General features: G+C 44.3%; 1 protein-coding gene across 1 annotated transcript in view; it reads left to right on the top strand.

Moving 5' to 3' along the window:
• LOC142790160 (disintegrin and metalloproteinase domain-containing protein 10-like) overlaps positions 1-15,819 on the top strand; it is a 45,144-nt gene that overhangs the window by 6,278 nt on the left and 23,047 nt on the right. Inside the window, exons 2-8 of the mRNA XM_075885161.1 lie at positions 5,177-5,318; positions 6,806-6,927; positions 7,052-7,314; positions 9,677-10,021; positions 12,182-12,377; positions 12,821-13,005; positions 14,515-14,692. Of these exons, the coding sequence (XP_075741276.1) occupies positions 5,177-5,318; positions 6,806-6,927; positions 7,052-7,314; positions 9,677-10,021; positions 12,182-12,377; positions 12,821-13,005; positions 14,515-14,692 (1,431 nt within the window). The remainder of the gene's footprint in view (positions 1-5,176; positions 5,319-6,805; positions 6,928-7,051; positions 7,315-9,676; positions 10,022-12,181; positions 12,378-12,820; positions 13,006-14,514; positions 14,693-15,819) is intronic.

Below are 15,819 nucleotides of genomic sequence, written 5' to 3'. Positions count from 1 at the left end.
TCCTGACTCAGTTCAAAACCATGTTTACTCGCGCAATCGTACCAATTGTTGACTTTCCGATGTAGAGGGGGAGAATAAACTGTAGACCCGATACAGTGAGCAGTTCGATTGATTGATTGATTTGTGGGGTTTAACGTCCCAAAACCACCATATGATTATGAGAGACGCCGTAGTGGACGGCTCCGGAAATTTCGATCCCCTGGGGTTCTCTAACGCGCACCCAAATCTGAGCACACGGGCCTACAACATTTCCGCCTCCATCGGAAATGCAGCCGCCGCAGCCGGGAATCGAACCCGCGACCTGTGCGTTAGCAGCCGAGTACCTTAGCCACTAGACCACCGCGGCGGGGCGCAGTTCGACTGAGCTTGGTGCTATAATTTATCCGCTTTTTGAAGACGCTCTAAAGAGGAAACATTGAGGCGGTTGCGACTATTGAAGTGTTACGTCATTTTCGAAATTTTACGCGTACTCACTGTGTCACTTCGTAGGCGTTACGTTACAAATTTAGAATCGTTTTGTCGTTTTACGGCCGTGTGCCTCAAGTTTTTTGGAATCGACAGCACTTTTGGTTAAATTGGGATGGTGTAGGCCATCTTTAATTAAAAAGCAAACAAACACACTTTGAAGACGCTTGAGTTTCGCCGTCGAAAGTTTATCTTGAAACGGATAAAATATATGAGCAGGCGATGCTCGCGGAACCGATTACGCTATCGCGTGATAGGGAACGCGATAGCGTTCCCTATCACGCGATAGCGTAATCGCGCATCGCCTGCTCATGTATTTTTTATTTGCATCTTTCTCGATATTTCGGTCACGGACAAGATAATTTTTCGCTGACAGCCATCGACGCCGGCACTGAAGTTTCTGCAAAACTAGCTCTTTAACGGTTTGGAGTTAAATGGGCGTCATCTGTTCTATCGTGGGTGAGGCGCACGATAGCTTCAAGGCGGTGTCACCACCACTGGTTTCACATTTCCCCCTTGTTCCTGATTACCAAATCAATCTCAGCAAGAGTGGCTTTTCCCTTTGATGGTTTGTTTGATGGTGCTTTAGTATATGCAACTCAATATCTTTCGGGGCCACTGTAGCGCGTACAGAAGCGTTTTGTGCCTGCGTCGTATATCAACTTTGCACGCAAATTCTCTATTCTGAAATTTGATGCATGACTCCCTTCCTCACCCCTTTTACGCTAGAAAAAGCTGTGCGATCGTTAAACGGGGAGTGCTTGTTAAATGAGCAACCAACGCTTGCACACATCCTGTTGTCTGGTCTGATAATGTGACGTCCGATAATGGGGTGCGGGGGGTGGGGGGGAGGCGCTTTCGTCTTTAAAAGGTGAACGATCCTCCCATTTCTGGCTCTTTATTGTCACCGTGCAATTATCTGCTGTGATTGCTCGGCTGACAGTCGCAGTGCAACATCACCTGTCTCCCCGCTGTTCTGTGGCGATCCACCGCTGGTGTTTGATACCCCGCAGAAATACCCCAGTCTGCGCCGTCACAGTCATTGAGGTCGCACGCGCTAGGAATGCAGATACCATTCAATGATGATAGTTTATGCGAACACCAGCTCCGTTGTGAAAGTATCTGGTGAAAGAAAATACGGCTGCTGTTAGCAGAAATCGCGGGCTCGACCACTACCTAGCGATCGCTCCAAAACATTTCTCGACTTTTTTTTTTTTTCAGATCTTGTAAAAGAAATGTTTTTGTCTGGTCGTTCTCGGGTCGGCTTGCTTTAATGTGAACGTTTGTGATCGATGTTCATATACCTGCCTTATGCGTTTCCGCTCGGATCTCGCCTGAACCACGGCCCGGTGCGACTGTGTGGTTCCGAAATAGTCCACGAGCACTCATTTTGTTCACCGCGATTTTGTCCCTACGCTTTAGCGCACGTTCCCGGAACGTGTCGCACAGCCAGACGAAGAACCGGAAAGCCTCTCGTATTGTACCTCTCATTTCATTATCGCGTGTAATATCCTCGAGATATTGCCCAGCCGCGGTGGTTCAGTGGCTAAGGGATGCTGACCCGCCGGTAGCGGGATCGAATCCCGGCGGCTGCATTTTCGATGGAGGCGAAAATGCTCTAGGCCCGTGTGCCCATATTTGGGTGCACGTTAAAGAACCCCCACGTTGTCGAAATTTCCGGAGCCCTCCACTATACGGCTGCTCTCATAATCATATGGTGGTTTTGGGACGTTAAACCCCACAAATCAATCAGTCAATGCTTAATCTCGATATAGCTAAGAACTTCCACCTAGCTACAACAAAGTTCTGGCTAGCTAAAGCTACAATAAGCAACCCGCTGAGATATGCGAACGCTTGCTTTCAGAGCGATATTCTGTATCATGTGCTTGGACATTTGTATCGTGTTTACTTGTGGTTTAATTCGAACCCCGGCGGCTTCATTTTGGATGGAGGCGAAAATGCTGTAGGCCAGTGTGCCCATATTTGGGTGCACGTTAAAGAACCCCCAGGTTGTCGAAATTTCTGGAGCCCTCCAGTACGGCGTCTCTCATAATCATGTGGCGGTTATGGGACGTTAAACCCCACATATATCAATCAATCAATCAATCAATCAATCAATCAATCAATCAACATTTTCGTGATAGCTAAGCGAAGTGCTTCCGTTTCACCGGCCGCCTCGTCGATGGGCGTCTTGTCTCACTGACGTCTTGCCCGAGCTGGTATACAAAGGCTGCAAATTTCCCGGACAGCACATCGTCGGCGCGTCCGTTGAGGTGCGGGCGATTTCCTCGCGCGCGGGCAGGCGCAGAGCGAGGCGAGGCACGTGATCCGTGCATCCTATCCCACTTTTTGCGTGGGCGTACAGCGAGGTTGGGACGCGAAGCGCGCGGCATGCACCTTTTTTTTTTTTTTGTCTTTTTGTCGTTGCATAGTTGCTCGGTGGTAGTGGGCACGGTCTGCCCGATCGCGCCTCGAACAATGCCGGCCGGCGAGGGCGAGGCGGTCGGTTGACGACTTCCTGAGGTAAACCGCCACTCCTCCCGTCGTCGTGCCGCTGACGCGACCGCCACCACCACCGGCATCATTTTTGAGAGAGGGCGTTTTTCGAACGGAGCCGGTTGGTGGTGTGGGCATCGCTGCGAACAGCTGTGCGAACTAGTTGGGCGCTCGGGCCCCTTTTTGGCGAGCCAGCTTCCGGCGAGGTTTGGGTGCTCCAACGAACGGGTCGCCCTGGTTGACCGCAGAACGGGTTCCGTTCACAGGCGGCGCTCGCGTTGCGCACGTATATTTTTAATTGCTCTTGTTCGCAAATAGACTGATTCTCCTCCATTTCTCTCGCACTTCTGGAATGACCAGTCACAGTAGGTATAGACGCCGCGATTCCCCCTCTGCGATGTTGCAGTTGGCAAATCTTGAACCTCTTGAGGACAGACGACGAGCTGCTCGACTTAACTTACTCCGTCTAATATATTTTTCTAAACTCGAAATAAAGCCAGAAAACTACATGGTAAAGGATTCTTCCAGGCCTTCCCGTCACAAACACAGCTGTAGCATCAAGCCAATTTTCGCAAGAACTAATTTATACAAACACTCTTTTTTCCCGAAATCAATCTCTGAGTGGAATTTGTTGCCCCGAAACTCTACTCTTCTTTCCTTTTCACCATGAAATGCGCCTTGTGTTTCCTGGCTTTCACAATACTTGTTTGATCTAACAATTTGTTGTGTGCCTAAGAGTGTGGTGCTTTGCTTATGGATTGTGTTGCAGTGGGTGTACTCAGCCCTCTGGAAACGAGTATAATTTGATGGTGATTGCTATGTTTTTCTTACATTTCGTGTGTACCAGCATCAATTTTGTTGTAACTTTGTTGTACTTTTATTTTACCTTTGAACTTGCTGTACCTTTCCTGCTTGGACCTTAAATAGTTCGCAGTATATGATAAATAAATAAAAATAAACACACTTGTATACCATTACATGGATTCAATTTAAAAAAAGTGGTGACTAGTGAAGTTATTTTGCATTAGATCATCCTCCAGTGCAAGCAATTGCTTTTTGAGGTTTTGGGAATTATTAAACTAGGCTTAGAGGTGTGGGTATATACATATAAGGAATCATAGGTGGCACAGCTGTGGGTGGGTCGGGGGAAATAATTCCCTTTCCTCAATTTTTAGTTTGCATGTTGTACAATAGAAAGACAGAAATATACACACCAGTGTACATGTATAAGTCTCAATGCTCCTCCCTTGAAATAAAATGCTTGCCACACTTCTGGAAATTATTTCATAGAGTATGTACAAATATCGCAGAGTGTAATGTGCTCTTTACTGTATCTTCTGAGCCCTCCTCGAACATGTTTCAATAGCCTACAGAAAGCGTGTATCAGCCCGGCTAATACCTACTTCACGTGTTGTTATACTTGGCCTTCAGAATTGTTTGTGTTCTGAGCCCATTATATGAAGCCTTTGCTAATGCACAAGTTTTGGTTCTCCGTGACTTTGAACGGGGCAGTTGCTTGCATGTAAAGTTGCCATATAATAAATACATTTCACAAGTGAAAACAAGGCAGAGAAGATGGATGTTCACAGGACATTTGTTACACATCAGCCGAGGCCTAATGAAGGTCTTGAATGTGCCTTTCTTTTCGCTGTCTTGTTGCAATGCCAGTTCTTGAATACTTATAACACCTGTCAGAACATCTATAGAATGTCCAGACATATCTAGCTGTTTCAATCAGTGCTGGCATAACGAAGAATTTATTCTTACTGTAGAGACTGTATGAACCTGAACACTAACAGTCAGTTATCATATCCTTAAAAGCCAGCTCCAACAAACTCGTCCATGCATAAGGAATGCTTTCACATTGATATTGATAAAATGTAAAGCAGGTCTATAACAGTTCTTACTATGTGCTATTAAATTTTGTTTCAGGACCCATATTAAATTTTCTTAGACAAGCAACAGTTTGTAGTAGAACAGAGTTTTCAGGTCATCAAACTAAATACAAAAAAAAGGTAATACTGGCAGGCTGGCGTTGTCCTGAAATATCAAACATGGATGTCATAACCTTTCTGTGCTCTTCACAGCAGGAAGACGTACTTTACAGAAGGCAGTGTGCTGTTTATATTCCAGTTTTCATTTTGCCAGCTTAGCTTTGCTACAGGCTCATTGCCTTATAATGAAAGCCGACATAATGTTCATGTTCTCTTTACAGCAAGGAGACTTAATAGGTTTGTACGACACTATGAGCCTTTGATGTACAATCATGATGATATCCATGAGCGACACATGCGCATCAAGAGGTCTCCACAAGACCAAGACGCAGCACTTCACCTCAAGTTTTATGCACATAACAGGTACGACCAGCTTGGGAAGCCCTGTATCCTCTGTATGCTGTTGTCCTAATATACCTGTTGGCAGCACTTTACATCAGTAGGGATTCTTTGCTAAAAGATCATGTGTAGCAATCCTGCTAATTAAGGATCACACTAATTCGGAACCCCTGTTTACGGATTTTTCATCGCAAGCTTCGATCTTCCCCTTTCAACATTTTTTTTTTGGAAGCCCACTAATAGTATTTTGCAGGTAGCTATTGAACAGACACCATTTCATGAATGTCTATAATATATATATATATTTTCACTCTATGTGTATGCACCGATTAAAACCCCTTAAATACTGGTCGCTGCATTTGTGTAGGGAGCTTGTTTGTGCTAGTTGTGTCAACACCTGGTCAAAAGAGCACAGGATACATTGGTTATCAGACGGAAAGGAAACATCTGCATGTTCAGCATGTCTCGAGTTAACCTCGGCGTGCTGCGTACGATTGCTGCTGATCACTTTGGTGAGGCACTACGATGTTAGACTGCCCGTTCGAAGTGTAACCAAAAACATATTGCATACGCATTTGGGGCCTATGGTGTTCTTTTTATGTTAAAATAGAACCTGACTGACTGGCAAAATAATGAAGTAATAAATAACATAATTAGTATTACTAACTACTGAAACTTACTCAAAGAAACACTACTTCATTTTCTTTCTTAGAATGTAGTATTGAGTGCCATTATGGTATGTGGATGTCACTCATTTGTAGACAGTGCATCATTATTCATGCATGAAGAGGATATTATTCTCTTTAAGGGGTGAATTTAAGATGATATATATATGAAAATGAAATTGTGTACTTGCAGTCATTCAGTGTTTTAGTTATTGACTGGATCACACTAATTCGGAACCACATTGCACTCTACTTGCTCTGATCTAACTACTTCATACATTATTAATTGATTTTAGAAAGGGTCTTCAAGAGCCATTGCAATGATTGTATACATTCAGCGCAACATTCTGACATAATCCACGTTGCTCGGTCGTTGGGCACTTGCACTGAATGGAATATATGCGACATATGTTGTGCATGTTGTTGGTGCCTCTTATGTCCATATGAAAAGAAATGTCGAACTACTTGTGAAATGCGCATTTTTTGGGAACCGAAGTATTTGCATATCACGCTTCCACCGCAACCACCCAAATCATTCTGTGCTCAGACCTTGCTTAGAAGCACAACTGTACTGCTTAACAAGGATTGATGTTGAGGCATTGCATTATATATTTACAGCATAAGAAGGCATGTACAAAAGGTAAGTAATTCTTAAAAAAAAAATTGATGGGTCGGGCTTGTTGATGGCTGTTATGCCTCACCATGTTCAGAGTTGCCCCATTAATCAGCACGTAGTGCAAGAAAGCTTGAGCGATGCTTGTTAGTACTCATAGTCTGTAGCACTTTACACCTGTGGAGCTGTACTGCTTGTTGACTAACATGGTGGGTTCTTCTTGATTTTTGCAGACATTTTCATTTAAGGCTAAAACGCGATGCATCAGTATTCAGCAATGACCTTGTGATAGAGGCACATGACAGGAGGCCGCTGGACGTAGACCTGTCACACATTTACTCTGGGCATTTAGTAGGTGAGTGCAAGCATTCTCGTAGCATGCTCTGCCTATTCTGGGCCTGCATACCAGCTTGTTGCATATTCCGGTACTTTGCAAAATCATTTATCACTTTGCTTAACCAGCTTTGCTCTTCTTTCAGGGGAGCCAACGAGTCATGTATTTGGGGCTCTGCACGATGGTGTATTTGAAGGGCGCATCGAGACAACAAAGGGTCACTATTACGCTGAGCGGGCCAACAAATACTTTTCCGATGAACGTCCATACCACTCTATCATGTATGCTGCCAGTGATGTCGAGCTTCCAGACCACGAGAACGAAACTGCTCGGCCTGGCTGTGGCATCACGGAGGACGTGCGGCAATGGATGGACAGAGTTGCCAACAGTGCTGTGCCAGATACGGCTGTGAGTTGCCTGATCCACCTCAATCAACAGTTAGGCATAGATGCAACATCCTGAGATATAAAACGTTGGGCTCTGTTTTCAACCCAGCCTTCAATTACAATACCCTGTTTTAATTTACAGAGCAAATGTTTAGTCTTGATGACAGGAAGTCATGTCAATGGAATAGTATCGGTGTTTCATAACAATTTTCATGACCTTGGGCAGCTACTTTGTGAAAGGTACCACGGTATGCTGACTGGGCTCAAGTAGTCACATTTATTTGCTCCATACATTAACTGTGGCATTTTACAATGAGGTGTGTAAATATAGTGCACTGGCGTGTGTTGGGCTTTGTACAAAAAAATGAGTTCAATGTTGTAAGGGTTCCATCCTATGTACGGCTGACGCAGAAGGGTATAACTAATGTTCCAGCCGCACACAGTCGTACCGTGCACGATTAACGTCCCCTATCCGTAGCTTGTCTCATTGCAGCTTCACGGTTTCGGGCGAATAAGGCAACAGGCTAGGTAAACAACAACACTTCATTGCTATACGTCAGTAATAACGCGTAAATGTCACATAGAGACACTACAGAAAACAAGGGTAGACACTTACACCTTGGTCGTTGTCGTCCTTGGCTCGCAGGGGGTTCCGGGTTCGACCTTTTTCCTTGGTCGGTGTCAGAGAGAGCGTCTGGCACGCTGGTTTTCTTCACCATCCCGGTTTCCCTTTACTGACGAGCAAACGTTCCCTCGCTGAAAGAGGGGAAACCTGCTCCATGCGCAGGGAAAGGGGGATCGCGAGCGCCGGACGCGGGGGTGTTCAGTCACTTCGCAAAAGGCTTTATTGACTTGTGTCTCGAAGGGACAGTCATGTCCCCACAACTAGCCTGTCGCGCTGCCGTAAAAGGGAAAAGGTAGTTGGATGCACGTGCTCGCCCAAAATGTTCAGGTATCTTGTTTTGAGGTCAGTTTCTACTTGAATGCCACATAATTTTCTTGCCTCTTGCTTATAATACTAACAATATCAGGGGTTTTACGTCCCAAAACCATCATCTGATTACGAAAGACGCTGTAGGGGAGGACTCGGGAAATTTTGACCATCTGGTGTTCTTTAATATGCACTGACATCATACAGCACACTGGCTTCCACCGAAATGTGACCACTGCAGCTGGGATCGAACCCGCAACCTTTGGGTCAGTGGCAGAGTGCCGTAGCCACTGATGCACCGCACCGGCTCTTGGCTCTTGCTTGTGCCACATTTTCTTACTATTGGTTGGGAATGCAAATAACATTTATTGAGACCAGTCAGCCACTTTGACCTTCTCAGCGGGATTTATGGACACTTCAAGCGTTGTTTGCTTTGACGGGGGCACTGCATTGCGCTCTGCTGGTATGAAGGCACCTGCCAGCTTTGCGCATTCAGAGCTCAAAAGTCCAGCAGAAACGTACAGTGCATCAGGTTCGTACTGAAGAAGCAATCAGATTGCAGGCCCTGCTAAGTTGTCCTTGTGGTGGTGCTCTGTAGTAGTCTCTCTTTTCCTGATGGCATGAGCATTGCGCTCTGAAACAGCAGCATTTAATTCTGAGCATCAGTGTGGGTATGGTGGTGTGAGTGGAACAAAGAGTGCAGGTCAAGTTGCTTACTACATTAGCCGTTTCCTGTCTAACCTCTTACAGTACTGGTGTCAGTGCGAGCCTTATGAAATCTCTAATACCTATGAGGGAACTGTTATTGCTGTACTGTGGAAGTTGCTTCGTGTGTTGTGTTTCATTAATATGGCACTTCTGTGTAGTATGCTTAGCATAGACTGCAGAGCTTCGCACAAGATGCTGATCCTTGCTTTAAGTGCTTCATTATTCATGTGAAACTGCCCAGTTCATTTTATGAGCACTTCATTTTTGAAAGAAAAGCTATCATGGGAGGTTAAAATAGAAGAGACGTTGGTAAGACAAAATAATGACACCCGCAAAAGAGTACCATGTTGTTGAATTTCTCATGCCCTCCTCCTTGCAACTTGCACACTTTGCGAGCCGGAACAGCTGCACATACGTGTTGTTTGCTAACAGCATTCGAATGTGCTGTGTGTATGTACATGTGTTCAAGTACATGCTGTAAAAGCGTTGCTGATATATTTGCAGCTAGTACAGTCAAACCCCTTATAAGGGACGCTGATATAAGAGACAAATGGGTATGAGACATCAGAATGCTTACAGTAACGTACAGGCTGATAAGAAAAAATGCATGCATGGTACTCTGTTTATAAGAGATATATAAAAGAGAAGAATTGCTGCTTGGAGCATGTCTTATATAAAGGGGTTCAACTGTACCTCGAAAACATTCAGAGTGACTGGCCTATCTTTTCTTGTGACCTTATTACAGGAGAGTGGCTGGAGCAAGCCAAGGCGTGCCGTGCGCTCTCCGAGCGAGGAGGGGCACCACCATTTTTCGGAGGCACCTCAAGCTAAGTACCTGCGGTCAGCAGGCGGCCTGCATTTGGGCACTGGAGGGACCAGCTACCTGCCAAAGAGGCGCGTCTGCAACCTGTTCGTGCAGACAGACACCTTCCTCTGGGACCACATCACAAGCACGGGCAGGGACCCTGTCAAGGCGCGCGAGGAGATCTCCTCTCTCATAGCCCAACACGTCGAAGCTGCCAGCCGCATATATCGGAGCACCAACTTCAATGGAATTCGGGATATCAAGTTTGCCGTGCAAAGGATACGGGTATGTGTTAAATAGGTTTGAATTGTAAAGAGTTCTCAATTATTGGTACAGACCTTTGCAACAGAGAAAAGTGTTACCTCCTTCCTGGACTGTTGCACAGGAGTACAAAGGCTGATGTCACAGCCTTTTGGCAGTGTATTTTTGGGAGGTAAAGCATATTAGCAACATCCCAAAAGGCTTCTGGCAGGCACCCAGGGAGTTTTTGATGACAAAGTGCGTATGTTTGGTCACAGGAGAGACAAGTGTGTGAAGCCACGTTGCTGGCACCATCTTGTGGCTCAGCTTAAAAGGGCATCTCTTGTGATTTGTTGGTGTCCACTGATCTAAATTAAATTTTTTTTGGTACTCCAATAATCTGTGCCAAACTAAACTTACTGCAAGTCATTTAATTTTTATGAAAATCAATTTTTAAGATAAATAGCGACTTCATGAATCCTTTGAATGCTGGCCACCCTGCATTTGTGATGAAGTCTATATCACTACCTCACCAAGCAGGCAGTCAAAAGTGAACTGTGATGATTCAGAGCTAAAATTGTGAGTGATATCACTGCCAACAACATTAAAAAAGCTCGAACAGCTTGATGTATTGTCAGATTGCATTGCAGCTTCCTAGTTTCTGGCATCAGCACTCTGTGCTCTGTGGTTACATTATGGTCAATGTAGACGTTACTTGAAGCCGTAGCCTGTTTGTTTTTTAGGTTTCGGCACGCTGTTTTTTTGATTACTTGGAATTGTGGATGAGTTTGTAAGCAATAGAACTGACCTACCTGATATGGCGCTGCCAATGCCATTTGAAAACAGAAATGTAATGTAGTTAAAAGAATGCCAAAGCTCCCCTTCAAATAAAGGAATGAACTATTATAGCTCTAATGAGTCATATTCAACTTATGTGCCAGTATAAGGCATTAAGAATGGAATCCTGTCTACATACAATCTTTGCTCTATTTTCAAACTGTTTTCGCCTAAGCACTTGGCCAGAAGCCAGCTCATTGAACTGTTTGCGTCTGGCTAATTTATTGAGGGCAAAAACTGAATGAATAGCAAACATACAACATACTGCCCAGCTAAGTTTCTATTAACATGCAGTTCTTTTCGCTTTGTGTTGTTCCAGATAGCATACATGCAGAAAACATAAATGTTTTCATGGATTGTTCTTCAACAAAGTGTCTCAAAGCATGGCCATCACTGATGGCCATGCTTCTATTTGTTGTTGTTTTCCTACCCACTATTTTTTCCGTAATATACAAAAAAAGCTGAACCTATACAATATAGCTGGTATAGCTGAAACCCATTATCATGTTTAAATAGCACCTGTAATGAATATGTGTTTTCATAATTATCTCTGGTAAACATGTGCTAGGAAATCGGTACAAGCGTGTTTGCAATCTTTCAATTTCTTTTCACTGTAAGCCATGCAAAGCCAATGGAAACCACTACAGTCACAGATATTGCTGTACAATATCGCGAACTACCAAGTCAGCGGTCTCAACCTCAAGGTGACGTCACAATTACCATGACTGTTCGGCTCCTTTTGTAGGGCAATGAAAGCATACAGTAATTTCAACTTTTATACATCACGATTCAAATGCTTGAAAAAAACTTTAAGTGGTACTGTGATAAGTGGGCTTACGAACAACATCGTTCCACTTTTAGCACACGCAAGACCACAGTGTTCCTATCACCGACTCATGAAGGCATCCACCCATGAATAGTAGCAACCAGGCTCTTTTCTGCGCCACTGGGCACAGTGATTCACCATTTCCATGTTGGCTAGCGAGGAAACAGTGACTTTGCTGATTGCGCCCGATCGATTGTTTCTTCTGTGTAGATGCTTATTTCTTGAGCTGTTTCCCATCCTCAACTGATGGCATAAATATTCCTTTCCTTCCTTCTTTTTTGTGGTAAAAGTGCATCATTTTAAACAAAAAAGCTAGGGGTTCCACATCACTCTAGATTCCCAAGGTTAGCAAGCTCGCAAACCTGGGCATGAGAGAAATACTTGCCCTTTGTGGCTAGCTTGTGCCACTCTTTTTATTCAGTTGCTTAAGGTTTGGTGTTTGTAAAGCTGTATTATTGCACATTCTGGAGGTTTATTACTTATTCATGACAGCTTGTTAGCCACAATGGACTCTCTGTGTTTATGTGAACCATTTATTGCAGATCAATGACAGCTCAGCTTGCTACGATGATAGACATCGTCGGTCAAATCCGTTCTGTGCGGGCAACCTGGATGCGTCCAACTTTCTGAACCTCAACTCCCTATCCAACCATGATGACTTCTGCCTGGCCTATGTGTGGACCTTCAGGGATTTCCAACATGGCACCTTGGGTCTGGCCTGGGTGGCATCGGTTAATGGTAGGACTCGCTGACGTGTTCATTCACTCATTCTCAAATGCATCTAAGACTTCACAGTTCTAGCTCTTTTATGCATGCAACTTGATTTTTAGGGACAGAGGCGAACTTTGTTGCAAAGTGGAACCGATGAAGAAAAAACTGCTGAATGAAATTTTGCTAAACACGCAAAGGCCCACTTGTATGACCAATGTAATGGAGCAGGTTCCCTGGGAACTTGTGAAACTTTGAAAATAAAAAAAGAGACTTATTGTTTAAATAGAGACCAGCATTGTCATGTCTGTGCACTTGCTCTGATATTTACATTAAAGGGGCCCAGCAACACCTTTCTGTGTTAAAATGAAATAGTCTCACTATTACCACTTCTTCAGGACTAACGTAGGAGTTAGCGTTGGAACCCTTTGTGTTGATTTAGTTAATATGCATCACTTTTGCTCCGTTGGCAGGTGCGTCTGGCGGTATCTGTGAGAAGTACAAGACATACTCTGAGAACATCAACGGAAAGTCTGAGAATGTCAAGCGCAGTCTCAACACTGGCATCATAACATTTCTCAATCACAATGCCAAGATCCCACTGAAGGTATCCGAGATCACTTTTGCCCACGAGATAGGCCACAACTTTGGCTCACCTGTAAGTGTTTTGCAATTTTTAAAGTAATAAACCTTGTTTTAATTAGCAACATTCAAAAATGGGCTTGCTTTTCAACACCTGTCTTGGCTGCTTAGCGGCTATAGCATTGTGCTGATAAGTGATTTCAAGCATAGAAGGGTAGGAGCTTGGGCTAGTTGGTATGCCGCGACGAGTGCTATAGCGCGAACTGAAGATGAGAACACGGGGAAAACATGGACTGAGTTTATTGAGCACAAACGAAAATCTATATATGCCAAAGCACAAAGAACAACAGTTGAAAGTTGGTGCTCCTCCTTGTTTCTTTCTGTCGTTGTCTTCAGTCCACACTACGGCACTTGGTTTTCAAACATGCTTTGAGCTAGGCAACTGGTAGCCGGACCATGGCAAAACAAACTGTCACAGTGCTTGGCATTGGCTTTCCAATGTGTCGGCATTTTTAAACGGAACAAAAGATTACAAATAAGCACACATACACAGCGCTGTGTATGTGTGCTTATTTGTAATCCTTTGTCCCATCTAGGCACCCTGCTGCACATTCACCATGCTAATATTTATATTTATCTATTTTTTTTATCTATGCATACTGTAGCAGGTTCAAGAATTATAGTACCCAGGGAGTTGGGACATCGCCCTTTAATGCTGGAGGATGACGCTTTGTTGAGGTCAAGCAATGTTTATGAGACTTGTGGAAGAGAGAAAGGCAGAGCAACTTCAAGATTAAATTATTCATTTTATCATTTTATGTTCAAATTGCGCATTCGAATTGAAAGAAAAGACAAACAGTGGCACGCTGCCATTATTGCATGGCAGTTTCGGCGTCGTGAGCACTCTTGGGACTTCGGTGTTGCAGAGCTGTGAGAGCGAAACTGGCGGTGGCAGCGATAAACAGCTCTAGTTGAGAATGCGGCTGTACAGTAGTGCACAAGCACAGTCACATGGTTTTATTCCAAATTTCGCGAGCTCTTTTTGAGACGGTAAAAAATTTTTTATGCAGCATGTATGCTACCACAAAAAATTGTTGGTTGTTTTAAATGCCCTTTACTGCATAACAAAACATAATTGGCTCCAAAATTTTTGTAGAATTGATTTTAGCTGATCAACTAATTAAGTACATTATAAATAATACCCAAATAAGTGCCACATAACAGCAAACTGTATGTCTCTTTCATTCAGTTATAGTTACTATAACTGAATAGTAACTGAATAGTTATGGTTTTATAAGTATTTGGTTTTAGTAAAAAGAAAAAAACCCTGTATACATACAAAAAGTAAAACAAAACTGTGTGGTGGAGGAGGGGGGCTGGTTTGAAGCTATTGAACTGTCACCTCCCCCTTCTAGCTTTGCATATTGCATTTGATGCAGTTGTCACGAATAACAATGGTGCTGTAACATGAAGTGAACAGTTGGGTGCAGTTAAGCACAAAGGCTGGCTCTGTTCACTCCTGCTCCATTGTGTTGGAGAACGGTTGCTTGTTAACCCACGACCGTCTTGCCTTTTTGCACTGCAGCACGACTACCCGCCAGAGTGTGTTCCAGGGGGAACATTGGGCAACTACATCATGTATGCCAGTGCGACCCAAGGCCACCAGCCCAACAACCAGCGCTTCTCGCCATGCAGTATACGAAATATCTCCGCCGTGCTGTCGGCAATCTTGCGCGGAGAGCAGAAGGAGAACTGCTTCCAAGGTGAGCTTCCTTTATGTACATGTACACCCGTGAGCAAAAGTATAGGGACCACGAGAGCGTGTGCGAAATTGGTGTCTATTCCCAGTGATTTGGGTACTTTACTTCTTAACATGTAGATGGTTTAACCAGTATCGTGACCATACAGTACAATCTCGATTATTCGTCCCCCAGTTTTGCAACGATCCTCTTTTATAATGAATTAGCTTAGTCTCGGAAAAGTTCCCTCAAAAATAATGCATTAAAAACCTTGGCTATACGACACAATTTTACGCCGACCCCGCATCTTGTAGCAACTCTCAGATTTCAATCGAAAGAAAAGATTACCTTCTTTATTTCAATTGAATGCCATAGGGATATTCACGCGCGAAAAATAAGAACTTGTGTTTCTCTAGTTTGGCAATTAGAAAAGTGGAGAGGATGAGACAGTATGCCTTCTTAGAATGGAATATTTATTGTCGTGGCAGATTATGTCATCTAGTTTTGCTGGCTTCAAGATTGCTTCTGGGTATGCCTTGATTGTGTGCATATCCAGGTTGTTTCATAGGTGCCTATTTTTGTTGGCACGGCGTTCCACTTGCCCGTGATGGTGTCTGCCTCAATTTCAGCTAACGTCATGCTGTTGCTGTACACCGATGACAGTCTCACTGCTTGCGTCAACTCTGAGCTCGTTGGTTGTGTAAGTGCTGCCTCTTCGATCACAGTGTCGGAGTCGTCGGAATCCTCCATAACTTGACGAATGATTTTGTCATCGGTCAATTTTGCACATAGCTCAGGGTCTTTGTCAGCGTCGGCGAAATCCACAAAGGTTATCCCGGCTGGAATCGAAACACTGGCAGCGTGCAGATCGTCGAAGGCATGTAATGTCTGTGAGTGGAAGTTCGTCGCACACGCTGTCCACTCTAGGTGAAACGACCATCTCTGCGTGTAGTGTGAAGCTCGCGTGGGGAAAACAGTTCTGACGGGTCTGTTGCACAACCGCCTTCCACGGGTCTGCAAGCATGGCGACGGCAGACCATAGTTGCACAGCGTGTCGAAGCCCAGGCCACAAGCACAGCACCATGCGGCTGTGGCCAAAGGTTTGACTAAGCTAGCAGTGGATTGGAGTGCACTAGAATGTGTCATTTGCA

The sequence above is a fragment of the Rhipicephalus microplus genome, unplaced genomic scaffold (assembly GCF_043290135.1).
Source record: "Rhipicephalus microplus isolate Deutch F79 unplaced genomic scaffold, USDA_Rmic scaffold_74, whole genome shotgun sequence".
Classification (NCBI taxonomy): Eukaryota; Metazoa; Arthropoda; class Arachnida; order Ixodida; family Ixodidae; genus Rhipicephalus; species Rhipicephalus microplus.
The sequence above is the reverse complement of the archived record's forward strand: the minus strand, read 5'-3'. Positions and strand labels throughout refer to the sequence as shown.